At 40.9% G+C, this 16,944-nt stretch overlaps 1 protein-coding gene across 2 annotated transcripts; it reads right to left on the bottom strand.

Annotated features, from left to right (window-relative positions):
* Window positions 1-5,166: 5,166 nt before the first annotated feature.
* Window positions 5,167-13,990, bottom strand: LOC120052854 (probable E3 ubiquitin-protein ligase HERC3). 2 transcript variants are annotated; one of them, XM_039000037.1, is made up of 24 exons: window positions 13,660-13,990; window positions 13,366-13,464; window positions 13,175-13,286; window positions 12,948-13,024; window positions 12,595-12,816; window positions 12,113-12,204; window positions 11,275-11,405; window positions 10,993-11,117; window positions 10,739-10,815; window positions 10,505-10,629; window positions 10,341-10,400; window positions 10,115-10,220; window positions 9,823-10,015; window positions 9,421-9,575; window positions 9,039-9,161; window positions 8,636-8,734; window positions 8,128-8,274; window positions 7,904-8,044; window positions 7,417-7,583; window positions 7,077-7,140; window positions 6,523-6,593; window positions 6,090-6,273; window positions 5,679-5,781; window positions 5,167-5,564 (listed from the first exon to the last, which is right to left on the bottom strand). In XM_039000037.1, the coding sequence occupies exons 1-24, from the start codon at window positions 13,715-13,717 to the stop codon at window positions 5,353-5,355; spliced, it is 2,943 nt and encodes a 980-aa protein (XP_038855965.1). In that variant the 5' UTR covers window positions 13,718-13,990; the 3' UTR covers window positions 5,167-5,352. The 2 variants fall into 2 exon arrangements, with proteins under 2 accessions (XP_038855965.1, XP_038855964.1); XM_039000036.1 differs by having other exon boundaries at window positions 13,366-13,752.
* Between the last annotated feature and the right edge of the window lie 2,954 nt (window positions 13,991-16,944).

Below are 16,944 nucleotides of genomic sequence, written 5' to 3'. Positions count from 1 at the left end.
AAGTGGTCAGATGAAGCAGATGCTAAACTACAGAACTGTTTTGCTAGCACAGACTGACATGTTCCGGGATTCTTCCAATGGCATTGAGGAGTACACCACATCAGTCACTGGCTTTATCAATAAGTGCATCAAGGACGTCGTTCCCACAGTGACTGTACGTACATACCCCAACCAGAAGCCATGGATTACAGGCAACATTCACACTGAGCTAAAGGGTAGAGCTGCCTCTTTCAAGGAGCGGGACTCTAACCCGGTAGCTTATAAGAAATCCCGCTATGCCCGCCGACGAACCATCAAACAGGCAAACCGTCAATACGGGACAAAGATCGAATCGTACTACACACCGGCTCCGACGCTCGTCGGATGTGGCAGAGCTTGCAGGCTATTACAGACTACAAAGGGAAGCACAGCTGAGAGCTGCCCAGTGACAAGAGCCTACCAGACGAGCTAAATAACTTCTATGCTCGCATCGAGGCAAGTAGCACTGAAACATGCATGAGAGGATCAGCTGTTCCGGATGACTGTGTGATCACGGTCTCCGCAGCCGATGTGAGTAAGACCTTTAAACAGGTAAACATTCACAAGGCCACTGGGCCAGACGGATTACCAAGATGTGTACTCCGAGCATGCGCTGACCAACTGGAAAGTGTCTTCACTGACATTTTCAACCTCTCCCTATTGGAGTCTGTAATACCAACATGTTTCAAGCAGACCACATAGTCCCTGTGCCCAAGAACACTAAGGTAACCTGCCTAAATGACTACCAACCCGTAGCACTCACGTCGGTAGCCATGAAATGCTTTGAAAGGCTGGTTTTCCAGAAACCCTAGACTCACTCCAATATGCATACCACACCAACAGATCCACAGATGATGCAATCTCTATTGCACTCTACACTGCCCTTTCCCACCTGGACAAAAGGAACACATATGTGAGAATGCTATTCATTGACTACAGCTCAGCATTCAACACCATAGTGCCTTCAAAGCTCATCACTAAGCTAAGGACCCTGGGACTAAACACCTCCCTCTGCAATTGGATCCTGGACATCCTGATGGGCCGCCCCCAGGTGGTAAGGGTAGGTAACAACACATCCACCACGCTGATCCTCAACACGGGGGCCCCTCAGAGGTGCGTGCTCAGCCCCCTACTGTACTCCCAGTTCACTCATGACTGCACGGCCAGGCACAACTCCATCACCATCATTAAGATTGCTGATGACACAACAGTGGTAGGCCTGATCACCGACAACGATGAAACAGCCTATAGGGAGGAGGTCAGAGACCTGACCGTGTTGTGCAACAACCTCTCCCTCAACGTGATCAAAGACAAAGGAGATGATAGTTGGACTACAGGAAAAGGAGGACTGAGCACGCCCCCATGCTCATCGACGGGGCTGTAGTGGAGCAGGTTGAGAGCTTCAAGTTCCTTGGTGTCCACATCACCAACAAACTAACATGCTCCAAGCACACCAAGGCAGAAAAGTGAAAAGTGCACGACAAAACCTATTCCCCCTTAGGAGACTGAAAAGATTTGGCATGGGTCCTCAGATCCTCAAAAGTTTTTACAGCTCCACCATCGAGAGCATCCTGTGCTTAGAGGGCTACTGAGTGTTGGCAACAATTTCATATTTCATTATGATCTGGTATATTTTTGAATTCATGCTTAGTTAAAATACATGGAATGGCTGGTGGTCCCCAAGGAGAGGTTTGAAAACCCCTGACGTAGGCTACATCAGAATAAATGTAAAAAATCCCTGACCTTAAATATTATCCTATTGATACAATTTGTGGATAAAATGTATTAAAATGTCAAAACATATCCTTTGTTATTATTAGTTTGCTTGTTTGGTCACACAGAGTTGCGCAACCATGTCTTTGTGAATGCGTGTTGCTAAGAATCTATTACCCAATAAAGCTTGTTTTGCAAAGCAAATTGTGAAAGTCGGAAATGTGTACATCGACATATTACCGAACCATTTTTTACATGCTGTTGATGAACCTGTTGGTATTTTATGTCTAAAAAGATCGGATGAAGGCAGCAATACTGTCGGTGGAGATTTCTTTGGTCGCGGTACCCTCTAGTGGTCTATAAAGTGCATAAACTGGGAAGGACATAAAAGTGCCACGGTCAGTTGCAGACATAAACGTCATAGAGATGTGGCGATTCATGACTCAGTCGAACAACTCAGTCGATTCTATTTCATTCCCATCTACTCTGGTAAAAACCAAATCGGATTGGTAAAATATGTAATGCATATTGTAGCTCTATGCAGTGCCATTGTTACACAACTCTTATCTGTCCAACTTCCAGAGTCTGACTCTGTATCTTTGTTCATTAGATTTTGATTTATTGTACCATGGTAAAACACCAAAACAATTGCAAGGGTTGGTGAATCTGCACTAGGCCCAATGCCAACCCAAACTTTTATTTGATTTTTATTTGATTTTTGTACCTTTATTTTAACAGGGAAGACATATAGAAACCTAGGCATCTTTTACAAATGTGCCCTGTATATACAACATAAATATATACTTTATACACAAACGAATATATAGATATACATTAACCTTTTGATACAGGATGCAGTGATGAGTATCAAAACTGTCATCTGTAACAAAACGAAGGGCACTATGGGAGATGGCATCCAAAGGTTTAAGAGTAGCAGCAGCTGATAACTAATATCACCATAATCAAGAACCAATCAAAAGGTTGACTGAATAATCTGCTTCCTACTGCTTAGAGAAAGGAACGGTCTGTTTCTGTAGAAAAATCTTAGCTTCTTAACCAGCTCATCTATTACTGAACAAAAATATAAACGCAACACAGGAGGTTGGTGGATCCTTAATTGGGGAGGACGGGCTCATGTTAATGGCTGGAGCGGAATTAGTGGAATGGTATCAAATACAACAAACACATGGTTTCCATAAGTTGGATGCCATTCCATTCGCTCTGTTCCAGCCATTATTATGAGCTGTCTTCCCCTCAGCAGCCTCCACTGAAACGCACCATGCAAAGTGTTGGTCCCATGTAGCGTGAGCTGAAATAAAAGATCCCAGAAATGTTCCCTATGCACAAAAAGCTTATTTCTCTAAAATTTGTTTACATCCCTGTTAGTTAGCATTTCTTCTTTCCAAGATAATCCATCCAACGGACAGATGTGGCATATCAAGAAGGTGATTAAACAGCATGATCATTACACAGGTGCATTCACCATGTGCTGGGGACACAAATATTTGCAGTTTTGTCACACAACACAATGCCACAGATGTCTAAAATGTTGATGGAGGTTGCAATTGGCATGCTGACTGCAGGAATGTCCACCAAAGCTGTTGCCAGAAAATTGAAAGTTCATATTTCTACCATAAGCCGCCTCCAACGTCATTTTAGAGAATTTGGCAGTTTGTCCAACCTGCCTTACAACTGCAGATCACATGTTTGGCGTCGTGTGGGTGAGAGGTTTGCTGATGCCAAAGTTGTGAACAGAGTACCCCATGAGGCAAATAGATACTGACTGGTTTTCTAATCCACGCCCACAGTTTGTTTTAAGGTATCTTTATTCCCAGTCATGTGAAATCCATAGATTAGGGCCTAATGAATTAAATTAAATTAACTGATTTCCTTATATGAACTGTATCCCAGTAAAATCGTTGGAATTGTTGCATGTTGTGTTTATAGTTTTGGTCAGTATAACTGACCTGTGACTTCTGTGCGATGACAAGACTGGTGTGTTAGCCCTCTGAGCTAAAGCCTAGGCATTAACCTTAGATACACCTCTTCAGATCTCAGGCAAGGTTACTCATCACATAAGTGTGGTTTACTAAAACACGTTAGTTTCATATACCCTAGTGCAACATACAACTTATTCATGGTCCCTGAAACTACTGAATCCTGAACACGTACGTTATTTCTAGACTTTTTAAAAATGCTTTTCCTTTGTTTTGTTTTAATCACTAGGGCCAGGTGTGGATCAACGGTTTCAACCTGGGCTGCTACTGGCCCGCGGCCCACAGCCCACAGTTAACCTTGTACATGAACTGTGTACTTGTAGCCTCCTGAGCACTGCCGCGCCCAACAATGTGACCATCCTGGAGCTGGACCCATGCACCCCCTGGCCATGTACCGTGGAGTTCACCAACAACTCGTTCCTGAACGCCATTGTTAAATCTGACCACAAACACCAGAGGGCGCTGTTACATAAAGATCTCTTATGATGAGCACTGATCAAAAATATACTTACTGTATTTATCTGGAACACAGGTCGGTGGCACCTTAATTGGGGAGGATGGGCTTGTGGTAATTAGTGGAGCGGAATCAGTGGAATGGTATGAAATACATCAAACACTCCGTTCCACCCATTATTATGAGCCGTCCTCCCCTCAGCAGCCTCCACTGATCTGGAAGTGATCTATTTTGCACTGATCTTTTAAAAATCAAAGAGTAATGTTTGTAATTGAATCACGGGTGACTGTACCTTTAACATGACCTTTATATAGTGTCTTAAAACCCGATACGACTTTGTTCACATGAGCGTCTCTATTCAAAGGGAATTAAGAATGCGTCATTTGAACAGTATGTATGTCTTTTTGGAAATGGAATCAAGTTCAAGAAGGAAAATTACTAATTTAGAAGAGCTATGAACTTGAGTAGTACTCTAAATATAAGTTGAGGTCAGTAATGCTCAAATCATGAGCCTGGAGGTTTTATTTCTATGTCAAGGCACTATACAACCCAAAATACGCCTTTTAAAGGCATTTTCTCCGATGTTCACTGAGATCACATTCATGGTAACGCTGGTATGTCTGCTCAAGTGTAAATGACCTTTAAAAGTATCTTATAGTGCGCTGCGCTATAGAGCGCCTTGAGTTAAATCCTGCCCTATATTGTGAATTGAGGAACATGGTTGAGAAGGATGTGTGCCAAATGATCTGTACCTTATTGTGTGCCACCCAACTGCAGGGATATTATGTTTTCATTGATTTCTGTAATGAACCATTTGGTGGGTCTTGAAAATGAATAGTTCTTGTGTTCAACTGAAAACCTGATATGCTTCCTTTTAACAATTAGATTATTTCAAATACTTTTGGATTTCCTTGTATCTTGGTTGTTATCATTTTTGTTCATGTGTTGTTTAATGTGCAGGCACAAACCATGCTGTACTTTTTGATTTATAAATGTTTTAATAAAATTTGTGGAATGCAATATGATAATGTCATAGTACCGCACAGATCTCAAGTTAGGATTTGAAATACAACCCTACATTAAAACAATCCAAATCTTAAACCCAACTATGGAACAATGAAAATATGAACACAGGAGAGGAGTATATACAGCAGCAACATTATATACCCATTATTCATTCCAGAAGCCTCTGTTGTGGCCAACAGCCTCTATAAGCCTGCTCTGTAGTATCTCTTTGGAGGGGTAGATGGGCAGCTGCAACAGAGAGTGACAGGTCAGCGCCTCTGGGAAATGCTGTTGGGAGGAGTTGAGAAGGGGTTGGACCCGCATCCTGATCTGGTTCATACCCAGGATGGGCACACGATCACAGCCAGTCAGGAACACTGAAGGGGCAAAGGTGGTAAAAGGGAGAGGGCAGTGAATGACAGAACAGAACTTTATTCTCAGTAGCCTACGTTATTGGTTCATCTGTTACAATGAAAATGTTCCATACATACACAGGAATGCTTTCTTTTGATCCTCTGTCAGTTCCTCAAACACCTCCCAGAATGTGACGATGTTGGGATGCCCAGCATGGTACTCTCCTTCATACACAGTGTTCTAGTTTGGGGGGAAATGCCCTCAATTAATATGGTGAAGCAATAGACACTTAACAACATTCAAACTACTTGTCAAATCAATGTATCAAAACAACATTTTAGCTAGGTTTCAGAACATGTTCACCATGAATCCCAAATCAACCCCTGGACACTTGTTTTTTAGGCTCCATCTTGCCCTCTGATAGGCTACGTGACATTTCTGCATATATTATATGTTTTACTTGTTTAATGCTCTCAGATGTAGACAATTGGCTAGGGGTAGATTTGGGATTGAGCTTCAGTCATGTCGTAACAAAACATGGTTCTGACCTGTTTCAGCGTCTCCCAGTCGAAATTCTCCTTCCCCACCATCACTCCCCTCAGTTCCTCTGGCTGGAAGAACTCCACCACGTCCTTGTCACACACCTTGAAGAAGCCTTTCCTGAATTCTTCAAACACCACCTCTACTGACTGGTTGAAGATGTAGTTCACATAGGTGTCAACAAACTCCTTCCTGTCAAAAGAATGACAGACAGAGTCAGATATCCATTGAGTTGTAGCTAGTATAGGTGGAATCAATTCAAGGAATGAGAAGCATCATTTACTTTCCATTATGATTTCTCCATTCATACAATTACATTTCAACGTGAGATGATATTGCCAAAATGGAATTGACCCCAATCCTGGTAGCTGTAGCAATGGAAATATGTGTCATACTGTAAACCTTGTATTTTGTCAGTTGTAAATATTGCTATAATCTTACTTATTAGCACTTGTGACAAGTTTTCCAGTTTCTTTGGGATCAAGTTCCACCGCTACATCACCCCACATCACCTATAATAGTGAGTAATGAAAATAGTGAGGTAAATGAACAATGATAACACTGCAGACTGAGGGTATGGACAAATAGATGGGAGTGATCTGCGAGAGACATACACACTAAAATAATATAACTGATCTAATGTTCAGTAATTCATACCACTTCACTTCAATGTAGGATCTTAATTTGAGCCAATTTGATACAGCAGGAAAATAATCCTGCAGCAACTGGAAATGTGAATTATGTGTATTATAATTAATGGACATTTTTTGTAGGGGTTGATAGATTTTTCGTAAGGGCAAATCAAGTCTGTCATTTTAAAGTGTAAATTACTAACTTTAGAAGCCTTTTAAAACCTTGAATACACGACAAGTTTGCATTTCTTGCTGTGTGGGAAAATTGTCAGCAACAAAAGAGTGTTCAAATTAAAATCCTACATCTGTATTATGTTACATTTTATTTGTTCATCGATCAAACTGTTTGAATGCAATACATACTGAGAAAGTCATGTCCATGTTTTCAACATCATCATCAGGGTAATCCAATATGTACTGCAAACTCCTTCAAAAGCATTGAAAATAGTATGTGACAATAGATGTGACAATTATAAATCGGCAATCAATAAATCATGATGCTTTCATAAATGAAAAACGATTTATCCAAATAATGAATAATTGCTTATCCACACAGAGCAAGTGCCCTGCCCCTGAGATGCAATAAAATGCATTGAGATGCAATTTCTTAATCGGACCTTGGTGTCCTTATAACAAATACACCTGCCTGTACTGTAATACATTAATGACTAAGGGATAACAATATATTATGGTCTGAACTTACCCTGCTTCAATGGGGCTAAACTCTCTCAGGTCCTCTAAAGAGGGCTTGATGTTCACCAGCTTCTTGAAGAAGGCCATGGGGAAGGGGAGGTGCACCATGTTGTTGTTATACAGGGCCATCCCACACAGAACCCCAAACAGGAAATAACGCTTCTCCTCCACTCTAGGCTGTTAGTGAGGATGTGTTGGACAAGAGACAAGAAATAAGCCATGAGTGAAAGTATCGGACATGCTGTTGTTAATCTGGGTAAAATGATTAATATACAGTAAAGGGAAGGTATTGTGGTTTCTAGAATACAGTAGTAGGCTAGTAATACAGTAATAATACTATAGTAGTTAATCTCTAGAAACATATCATTACAGTGTTTCACTACCGGCACATTTGAAGCTATTTGAAAGTACAATAATTATCAATATTTTATTTCTATAATGTGTTGAGGTGCGGAAAACCTCATAATCCATGTGTGATTTCCCTAAACGTGCCTCACCATTGCAGGGAACCAGGCCAGCGTCTCGGTGTCGTTGTACATGAACATCCCAGACTCGGGGACCAACAGCTTATCAAACAAATGGAGGAAGAAGTCCCTTTTGTAGACATCTGTCAGCTTCGCATCCTCGTCGAAATACACCTGAGAGAGGTAAGCAGTACATTTTGGCATAGCCCTTCTCTGTTGAAAACATTGTCTCATCATATTAAAAAATATGGACTTACCACAAGGGACCTCTTGAAGGTACTGGGACATGCCACTCTCAGTTGATGGAAAGTGTCTTCGATGAGTGATGCTCTATTCAGCCTCAGCTCAAAGAACGGAGCAGGCGCCGCCATGAGGAACATGTCAAAAGGCCCCATGCCAGTCCTCTGCAATGCATACAGTACAATATTAAGTCTTCAGTTAGTGCTTTTCTAGTATACAAGACAGGTATTATTTCAACCAGTTTCTTCCATCAAAAAGGTCAAGAAATATGTCTGGTTTCTTCAGTAGTGATGGTGAATGTTCTAGAGCTACTTGAATTACAGGCTTTTGCTCCAGGCCTGTTCTAACACACCTGATTCTGCTAATCAAGATCCTGGTGAGCAGCTGATTAGTAGAATCAGGTGTGTTAGAGCAGGGCAAGTGCAAAAACCTGCATACACAGTCAGTTGGTCTCTAGTAGGGGGTTTAGCCACCCTGATTTATAGTATATTATAATACTATATATTGAGAAGCAATATTCATTACCTGTGTGAGTGCGGCGTTGATGTTAAAAACGTTTATCTTGCTCTGCAGATTCATCAAGAATGGGTAACGACAAAAGATGGCAGGTGTCTGATCCACATCCTGAAAGTGATGCAAAAGAAAACATACAATGCATCTCAATTAAGGAGCTTCTTTGTCTAATTATGTTAATCTGCACTGATAAGAAGGAACTTTAGGAGGTGAGAAAGATTCTCCAGTAGGAAAACAAAATGTTTCCTTCACTCTCTCTTTCCAGACCATTTCAGGTAGAGGAAATCTAAAGCCTCTATTGAGATGCAGCCAGGACACTTTCTAAGACCCAAACAACGAACATCAAAACAACTCAAGACTGACAACCACTAGTATGGTTAGCAATCGGTGACTGTGACAAAATAACTTTTCTTACCTGCTTTGACCATAAACGCCAAAGCTTTACATCCTCCTCTAGAAATATGGGATTGAAGTGAACCTCCTCCATACAAAAGGTACTGTCTGGAACTGTCTGGGTCTCTACAGATTTCTGGTTTGCCTTTGAAATAATATAGAAAAGTAAAATACATTGATAATAAATAAACAATTATTTGCAAGTATTAGCTAAATATTTTACATGTTTGTCAGCAAAATAATATTTCATCAAATCTCAGTTACAGTCTCATCGATTCTAAATAGGTTGCATTGAAATAACTGCCACCATGGCACCAGATTGGTCCTCGAAGTTGACTGGTCAAAATGGGAAAACAGCATTATAAATGGATTGACAGTACGAGCAGAGAAGCATGGACACTGACTCTGTGGAGATGGCCGAGGACCTGGAGCAGGTGTTTGATCCCAGGGTCACGAGTGCGTAGAATATGTCCACTCCTCAGAATCCCCGACAGGGCCTTCTTCCACACCCCAATGTGCTTGGTCATGACAGATGGCTTCAATGAGGACCAGCAGTCACCTACAGGACATGATAACACACAGATTACTTTCTCAAACCATTTTGTGGGGGTATAGAATTTGTTCTACTTCACAATCATTCCAGGGGCACCCCCAATGTGCACACGTTTTGTTTTAGCCCAGCACTACCACGCTTGATGGACAAAATAAGTTGTCTACAGCACAAACAGATTTACGACTACGTTGTTGTTGAGTAGTTGAATTTGGGGTGACACACTTTAAACATTTGAAATGGACGGCAACATTACCGAGGACCTGCAGCTTGTCGGGGTGCAGTCTGAGGATAGCAGCAGCAACGGCTTCGGTGAGATCTGTCCTTCTGTGCTGTTTGTGAAGGACCCTGAGGAGCTCGGGGAGAACCAGGTAGACCCTCAAGCTCTCCACTCCAATGGGCTCCTCATACAGAGAGGGAAGCAGTGTGTGCTGGACAACAGCTTCTACCTAGTGCAATGAAAGAGGTGTGTGAATCGTCCCTCGTTCAAGATACATGTCAGAATAGGATTGATTACATATCAATTTATAAATATATTCACAAAATACCTCAGTCAAAACTTTGCCCTTTTTCGCCAGCTTCCGGAATGCGCCTCGGACGAGTGAAAAATCCAGGCCAGACTGTTTTGGTGAGGTTTGGTAATGTTTGTCACAACTAATAAAAGCAAGAAATAATTGTCAATATTTATGCCATATTTAAATCAGTATTCTTTGATAATGTAATATTTCAAACATAAGACAATCATGTATTTGAACCAATATTAAATACTGTTACCTTTTATCAAGAAAGCTCCCATTTAAACATGATGCAGAAGAAAACATTTTTGTGATTTCCCTGCAATTACAAGTTTGAGTAATCTTTCAGTTCATTATGTGACCGTACATAAACAAAATAAGGAAATAACAACGGTAAATTATAGTTACTTATATCATACTTACTTCTGTCCTTTTTTCCAAGACTTTGAATCACATTCCGAGATCCATTTGTAAATGATCTTTTCATCTATAGCTTGTGTCACTTTGCCCACACTTGACCTGAGATTGTTAGACCTTTCTTCAGACTCCTGGGAAGATGACAATGTGATGCAACGTATCACAGCAATGTTAAGTACAAAGGACAAACTATGTCCTGTTTTGCTAACTCATTGTTTCAAATCCGAATTGTGTCCATACCTGACCAAGAGTGCACAATGCAAAGGAATGGTTTCCTCCAGCAAAAATGTGTTCAATTTTCTGGTCATCAATCTGGTCTGAAATGTTGACAAAAATAGTTGATTATCAAGTTAATGTTATTTCATGTTTTACCTCGTGTTATTTTAGTTGAGTATTGAAATAAGCATTTTGTTGTGTTGACATTTATTCAAGTTTGATCTGTTCTGAAAATGTGTGTACTCTGGCTAAAGTTATACCATAAATGAATGTTTTACCTGGCAGTTGTACTGGAAGGGGCACAGACTGATCAATCTTTACTCCATTTCCCAGCTGCCCTTGCTCTCCGTGCCCAAATGAGTAGATCTTATTTGAGGGCCCCACAAATGCTAATGTGTGGTGTCTAATGTGGCAAACGGACAGAGAAAACATTTCTCAAATCAACAATGAATTCTAAAAAGGTCTTATGCTAAGATGAAAATAACCAAAACAGTCCTACATCAATTTTGGTTGTGTCACATTTTGTCAATTCCAGATCATGTCTAATAAGTGTAACCTACCTTCCACAGGCTATCTGGGTCACCTTTGACCCCCAGAGTTGCCCCACCACTCGAGGTCGTAGTTCATCTCGGAGAGAGTTGTGTCCAAGCTGTCCATAGTGGCCTGAGCCAAATGTGAACACCACACCTCCCTAGAACAAAATCAACCCAGACAGTTATCATAGTGTTTTCCTCTACGTTAATGAGGACGTTTCAATGCAAATTTCCAGGGAACTAACAACTAAAACATTTCAATTGCTATGTTTGTTTTTTATTTCAACATTATTTAACTAGTCAAGTCAGTTAAGAACAAATTCTTATTGACAATGACGGCCTACCAAAAGGCCTCCTGCGGGGACAGGGTCTGGGATTAAAAATATAAATTAATTAAATAAAAATATAGGACAAAACACATCACGACAAGAGAGAACACAACACTACATAAAGAGAGACCTAAGACAACAACATAGCATGGCAGCGACACATAACAACACAGCATGGTAGCAACACAACAACAGCATGGTAGCAACACAACAACAGCATGGTAGCAGCACAAAACATGGTACAAATATTATTGGGCACAGACAACAGCACAAAGGGCAAGAAGGTAGAGACAACAATACATCACGCAAAGCAGCCACAACTGTCAGTAAGAGTTCCCATGATTGAGTATTTGAATGAAGAGATAAAACTGTCCAGTTTGAGTGTTTGTTGCAGTTCGTTCCAGTCATTGGCTGCAGCGAACATTGAGACACCAATATAAATAAACGCACATAAAATGTAGACATATTGTATGGTCCAAACAACATTTAGTTCAAATGATAGGGAAAAGTGTAATTATGTCAGACAGATATACAACCTTTGTCAGAACGGCAGTATGTTCTCCTCCACATGAAATCCAAACAGTCTTCTTCAGATTCAGGCAATCAACAGGAGCTGGGGCATGTCTGTCTACAGAAAAATGGGTTCATTTTATTGTTATTATTATATATTATTTTTTATAATTATTTATTTACAACACATAACCCTCAAACACACGACACATTGTGCTCTCTCATCCTGGTTAAAATAGTTTTTAGACAGATAAAGGCCCATTTATGACTTGTCTTTATTTTTTTCACATAATTTCAACCACCAAAAAATGTGGTTCATATTAGATAAATCAGGGGTCTCCAGCTACAGCCTGAGAGAGCAACTGAGTGGGATGACTTTTGTTTAAACCCAACACTAACACACCTGTTTCAAATAATGTACTGTTCATGGTCTTCGGTCTGGACCTTGATTATTTAAATATATTTAACAAGAGTCAACACATATGCTATTGTGTAATGTATACTGTACTTGTTGTGTCCCCTAGTCCCAGCTGCCCGGCGGTGTTCTTGCCCCAGCCGAACACAGCTCCAGAAAGGGACAGAGCGAAGCTGTGGTCTCCCCCTGCAGTGATCTGAACCAGGGGGATCCCTGATAGAGACTTCAGGGGCTTGGGGGACATGGCGCTGGGCTCGCCCCACCCCAAACCCAGCTGACCGCTGGTGTTCTGACCCCATGTGAACACCTGACCATCTGAACAGAAATCAGAAGTAAGCAACCATACAGTGAGAACATTGTACAGGATTACAGTTTTGAAAGGTTAGACTGTTTTGGTTAAGTTGCATTGTGAAACAGCGATTAGTGGTGTGTTAATGGTCATTTACCCTGTGTTAGTGAAATTGAATGCTGGTCTCCACATGCAACCTGAGTTACCTGTCGGTTACATAGGTTATCCAATGGTCTGGGGGGAAAAGAAGAAAGATGAATAAGATTAGTTGGCCCATTTGAATTAAATGACAAATTGTTTTTATACTTTAGCTACTTGAATGAGAGGGTGACAATGTCTTAGGTTAAACTAAATATAACTGTATCATTATGGAATGGATCCCACCTGAGAATATTGGCCTTGTCCAAGCAAAGAACCCGGCCCTCTTCAGACAGTAAAACAGCATGAGAATCTCCACAACTCAGAGCCCGAATCGTCTCCTTACATGTCACACTCTCTAAAGCACATAAAACATATGATTGGGCAACTCAAGAAAATATATTATGAAAATTGATTGGAAAGGAGATTAGACCTACTCAGTTTCCCTGTGATTCTTCTCCCATCTTGGTCCTCTTGAATCCGTGCGACAGACACTAGTCTCCCATTATTTCTGATAAACGCGACCACACTGTTACCTGCGGACAGACCCTGAATTTGAGATTTAAGGTGTATCAAATTAACGCAACTAATATCCGTTTTGGTCGTATCTAAACCATTCGGCTTCACTAAACCAAAGCCATTACGACTATCCTCTCCCCATGAAATCATTGTTGTGTTATATTCTTAATGAAATTAGTCCATACAGATTCTAACACTTGAAGGAGAGGCACCTGCCGATGTGTCCGACTCAATGATGGGTTTATATGACCGCAACCAACCATATGACATACAGAAAGTCTCATCATCATCATCAACAAAGCAGGAAACGAAAATGATTCTTAAATGAAACTGTATTTATAGAGGGCATAAAACAAAACACGCCTACAAACAAATATAAATACAGTTTCGAATAGTTACTGATGACGCAAGGCCGAAAACGAAAGTGAACGTCTACGGACAATAGCAGCCCAGTTATCTTGGAAATAGCCTACAATAAACTGACGCATTTGACACACATGATAATGTTTAAAACATTACCACCCAGTCGATACCTCCCTAGATGCATTTCAGTGGAACTGGCTGCAACGCCTACTTTATGCTGTGTCATGCATTACTGCTAAATGCTGAATTGAAAATTGTTTCGGAGTTTGAAAAGACCCATGCCTCAGAGACGTCCCTCATATTTGCCCTGTTTTTTTCAGATGTTAAATTAATTACCAAACTTAATTTTTAAGCTCAAGTTTATCATAATTATTTCAAAAAAGAAATGTCAGCAGTATTTTGCGGAGGGTGCACACTGACTTGACCAGGCAAAGAGTACTGGGTTATGATACTATACACCAGCGTGGCAGTTGTACTAAACTCCTAAGGCATAAAAGTTCTAAAATAATCAATGTCCATCATGAATTAAAATGACAATTGAACAGGTAAATAGGTATATAATAACATATGCAGAAAGTAGGGATGGTAGTTTGAAATACTTTTACTATTCGAATAGTAACATTCATTTTTGTCTGATATCCGGATATTTGAAATACATGTGTTTTTTTTAAAACCTACGTTTTAAACCTGAACACAGCTATGCGAGGGAGAAGATGGTACTTTATTGTTGCAGCTGCGGAAGAACAGGAAATACAGAATGGTGCGAGCAGACGGAGGGAGAGAGACGCCAAGGCAACTCCGCTACAGCCAACACTAGCTAGCTAACTTGCAGCGACGATGTTATTTATTATCATCCCATATAACGGTGTCTATATTGACTGGAGTAGCATATTGGATTCGACAACACTTCCTGTAGCTACTCAACCCAACGCTAGGCATCGCCTTTTCATGGAATCCAATGGGCTGCTATAGGATTGCCTAGCCTAGCATGCTGACTAAAAACGAACATTCATTAACAACTAGCAGTATTTCAATCTTCTCGATTTGTCAGTTGGGATACTTAGGAGTACACCGCTATATTCCATTCCTGGAATGAGGTTACGTTTTCCGAGCAATATCTCTCGCCGACTCCGCACTGTCCTGATCGTGGCATAGCAGCATTCCGACTAGAGAGAGAACGTAATGAAGAGTTTGAGTTGATTTATTCTTGCTCACAGATGAAACTGAAGAAATGCAGAATTGACATTACTAATCATTGCAAAACACTAATTTAAAATACATAACACGTAATACGTGACATACATAGAATATTGAAAAATGTTAAACATTACAGGACATTTTTCATGATGGATATTGAAATATTAAAATGTGATTTAAAAAATATATTATTTTAGGGAGAACCATTTAAGAGCTATAGTTATTATACAGTCTGATAGCAGTGGGTAGAGTGGCGTTTCGCAGGCGGTTCGTACGGGCAGTTATATAGGACAGTTGGTGGCTGTTTCTCAGGAGCCTGGTGGTGCAGTTACCTCTTTTTGGAAGGAGCAGATCATTCAGTGGATGGTCAAGAGTGTGCATGTCCTTCACCAGGTGCACTGCAGCCTGCTCTGCAGTGAGGGGAGCTGTGGTTGGACTGCTCCACCTCTGGAGATGATCCTCAAGGCCCTCTGCACCCTGTCTAGTTGGGCCTGCTGCTTTTTACTGCATCCAACTAACAGCACTCCACCGTATTCCAGACAAGGTCTGACCAGTGTAGTATGTCTGTCACCACTGAGGTTAGAGTCTAGATGAAAACCAATATACTTAGTTGTTGTTACCACTGGTACTTCCTGTCCTTCTAGGATTAGTGGTGCGGGTTGTGGGTTCTCTAGAATAATATATCAGAATTTCCACAGACTTTTTCCCATTCAGGAGCATGTTGTTGAATGTGGCCCAGTCTTCCAGCTGCTTTGCCTCCAAGCCCATGGAAATGTCCTCTTTGATGCTGGTTAATGGTATGGCTCGGGACAGCCCTACATCGTCCAGTGTGTCACTGAAGACAACTTTTCAGGTGGACATGTGAAGGAGAAACAGATATCTTGCAACCACACCCCCCTGTGGCACACCAGAGGTGACCTCTGACCAAGGGCTAAAAGTGCCATTTGCCATCACACTCTGCATTCTTCCTGTGGTGTAGCTGTGGAGCCAGGCCAGTAACCTTGGACACAGTTCAATGTCAGACAGATGTTGCATGAGCTTTGCGTGATCTACTCAGTCAAAGGCTTTGGACATATCAGCAAGTAACACCCTCACCATTGTTGTTTTTTTGGAGTCTGTAGCTGTCAGCCAGGAGTGTGTGGCTTTAACAAGGGCGGTAGTAGTGCTGGACTTTGGTAGGTAGGCATACTGATTTGTGCACTCAGATAAAACTGTTGGCATTAGTTTTTTTTTATGGATACTCCTGGATTTTTCCAAGGAATGACGTCCAGTCGGATTCTGGCTAGGCTTCAATGCTTTCAGAAAGTATTCATACCTCTTGACTTAATCCACATTTTGTTGTGTTACAGCCTGAATTCAAAATGTATTAAATATTTGTTTTCTCTCACCCATCTACACACAATAACCCATAATGACAAAGTGAAAATGTGTTTTTAGAATTTTATTGCACATTTATTTAAAATGAAATACAGATATGTGTCATTTACATAAGTATTCACACCCCTGAGTCAATACTTTGTAGAATCACCTTTGGCAGCGATTACAGCTGTGTGTCTTTCTGGGTAAGTCTCTAAGAGCTTTCCATACCTGGATTGTGCAACATTTGTCCATTATTCTTTTCAAAATTCTTCAAGCTCTGTCAAATTGGTTGTTGATCATTGCTGGACAACCATTTTAAGGCCTTGCCATAGATTTTCAAGTAAATTTAAGTCAAAACTGTAACTCGCCCACTCAGGAATATTCACTGTCTTCTTGGTAAGCAATTTAAGTGTAGATCTGGCCTTGTGTTTTAGCTTATTGTCCTGCTGAAAGGTGAATTAATCTCCCAGTGTCTGGTGGAAAGCAGACTGAACCAGGTTTTCCTCTAGGATTTTGCCTTTGCTTAGCTCCATTCCGTTTCTTTTTTATCCTGAAAAGCTCGCCAGTCCTTAATGATT

This window comes from Salvelinus namaycush, chromosome 8 (genome assembly GCF_016432855.1).
Source record: "Salvelinus namaycush isolate Seneca chromosome 8, SaNama_1.0, whole genome shotgun sequence".
In the NCBI taxonomy this organism is placed as follows: Eukaryota; Metazoa; Chordata; class Actinopteri; order Salmoniformes; family Salmonidae; genus Salvelinus; species Salvelinus namaycush.
This window is presented reverse-complemented; position numbering and strand designations above follow the sequence as displayed.

Bases quoted from the DNA above. Each gene is read 5' to 3' on its own strand.
- LOC120052854 (XM_039000036.1), bottom strand. From the start codon at position 13,597: ATGATTTCATGGGGAGAGGATAGTCGTAATGGCTTTGGTTTAGTGAAG. The intron at 10,816-10,992 runs GTAAAACATTCA...TCAACATTTCAG, and splicing joins CCTTCCAGTACAACTGCCAG to ACCAGATTGATGACCAGAAA. The intron at 10,221-10,340 runs GTAACAGTATTT...TGCTTTTATTAG, and splicing joins GGGAGCTTTCTTGATAAAAG to TTGTGACAAACATTACCAAA.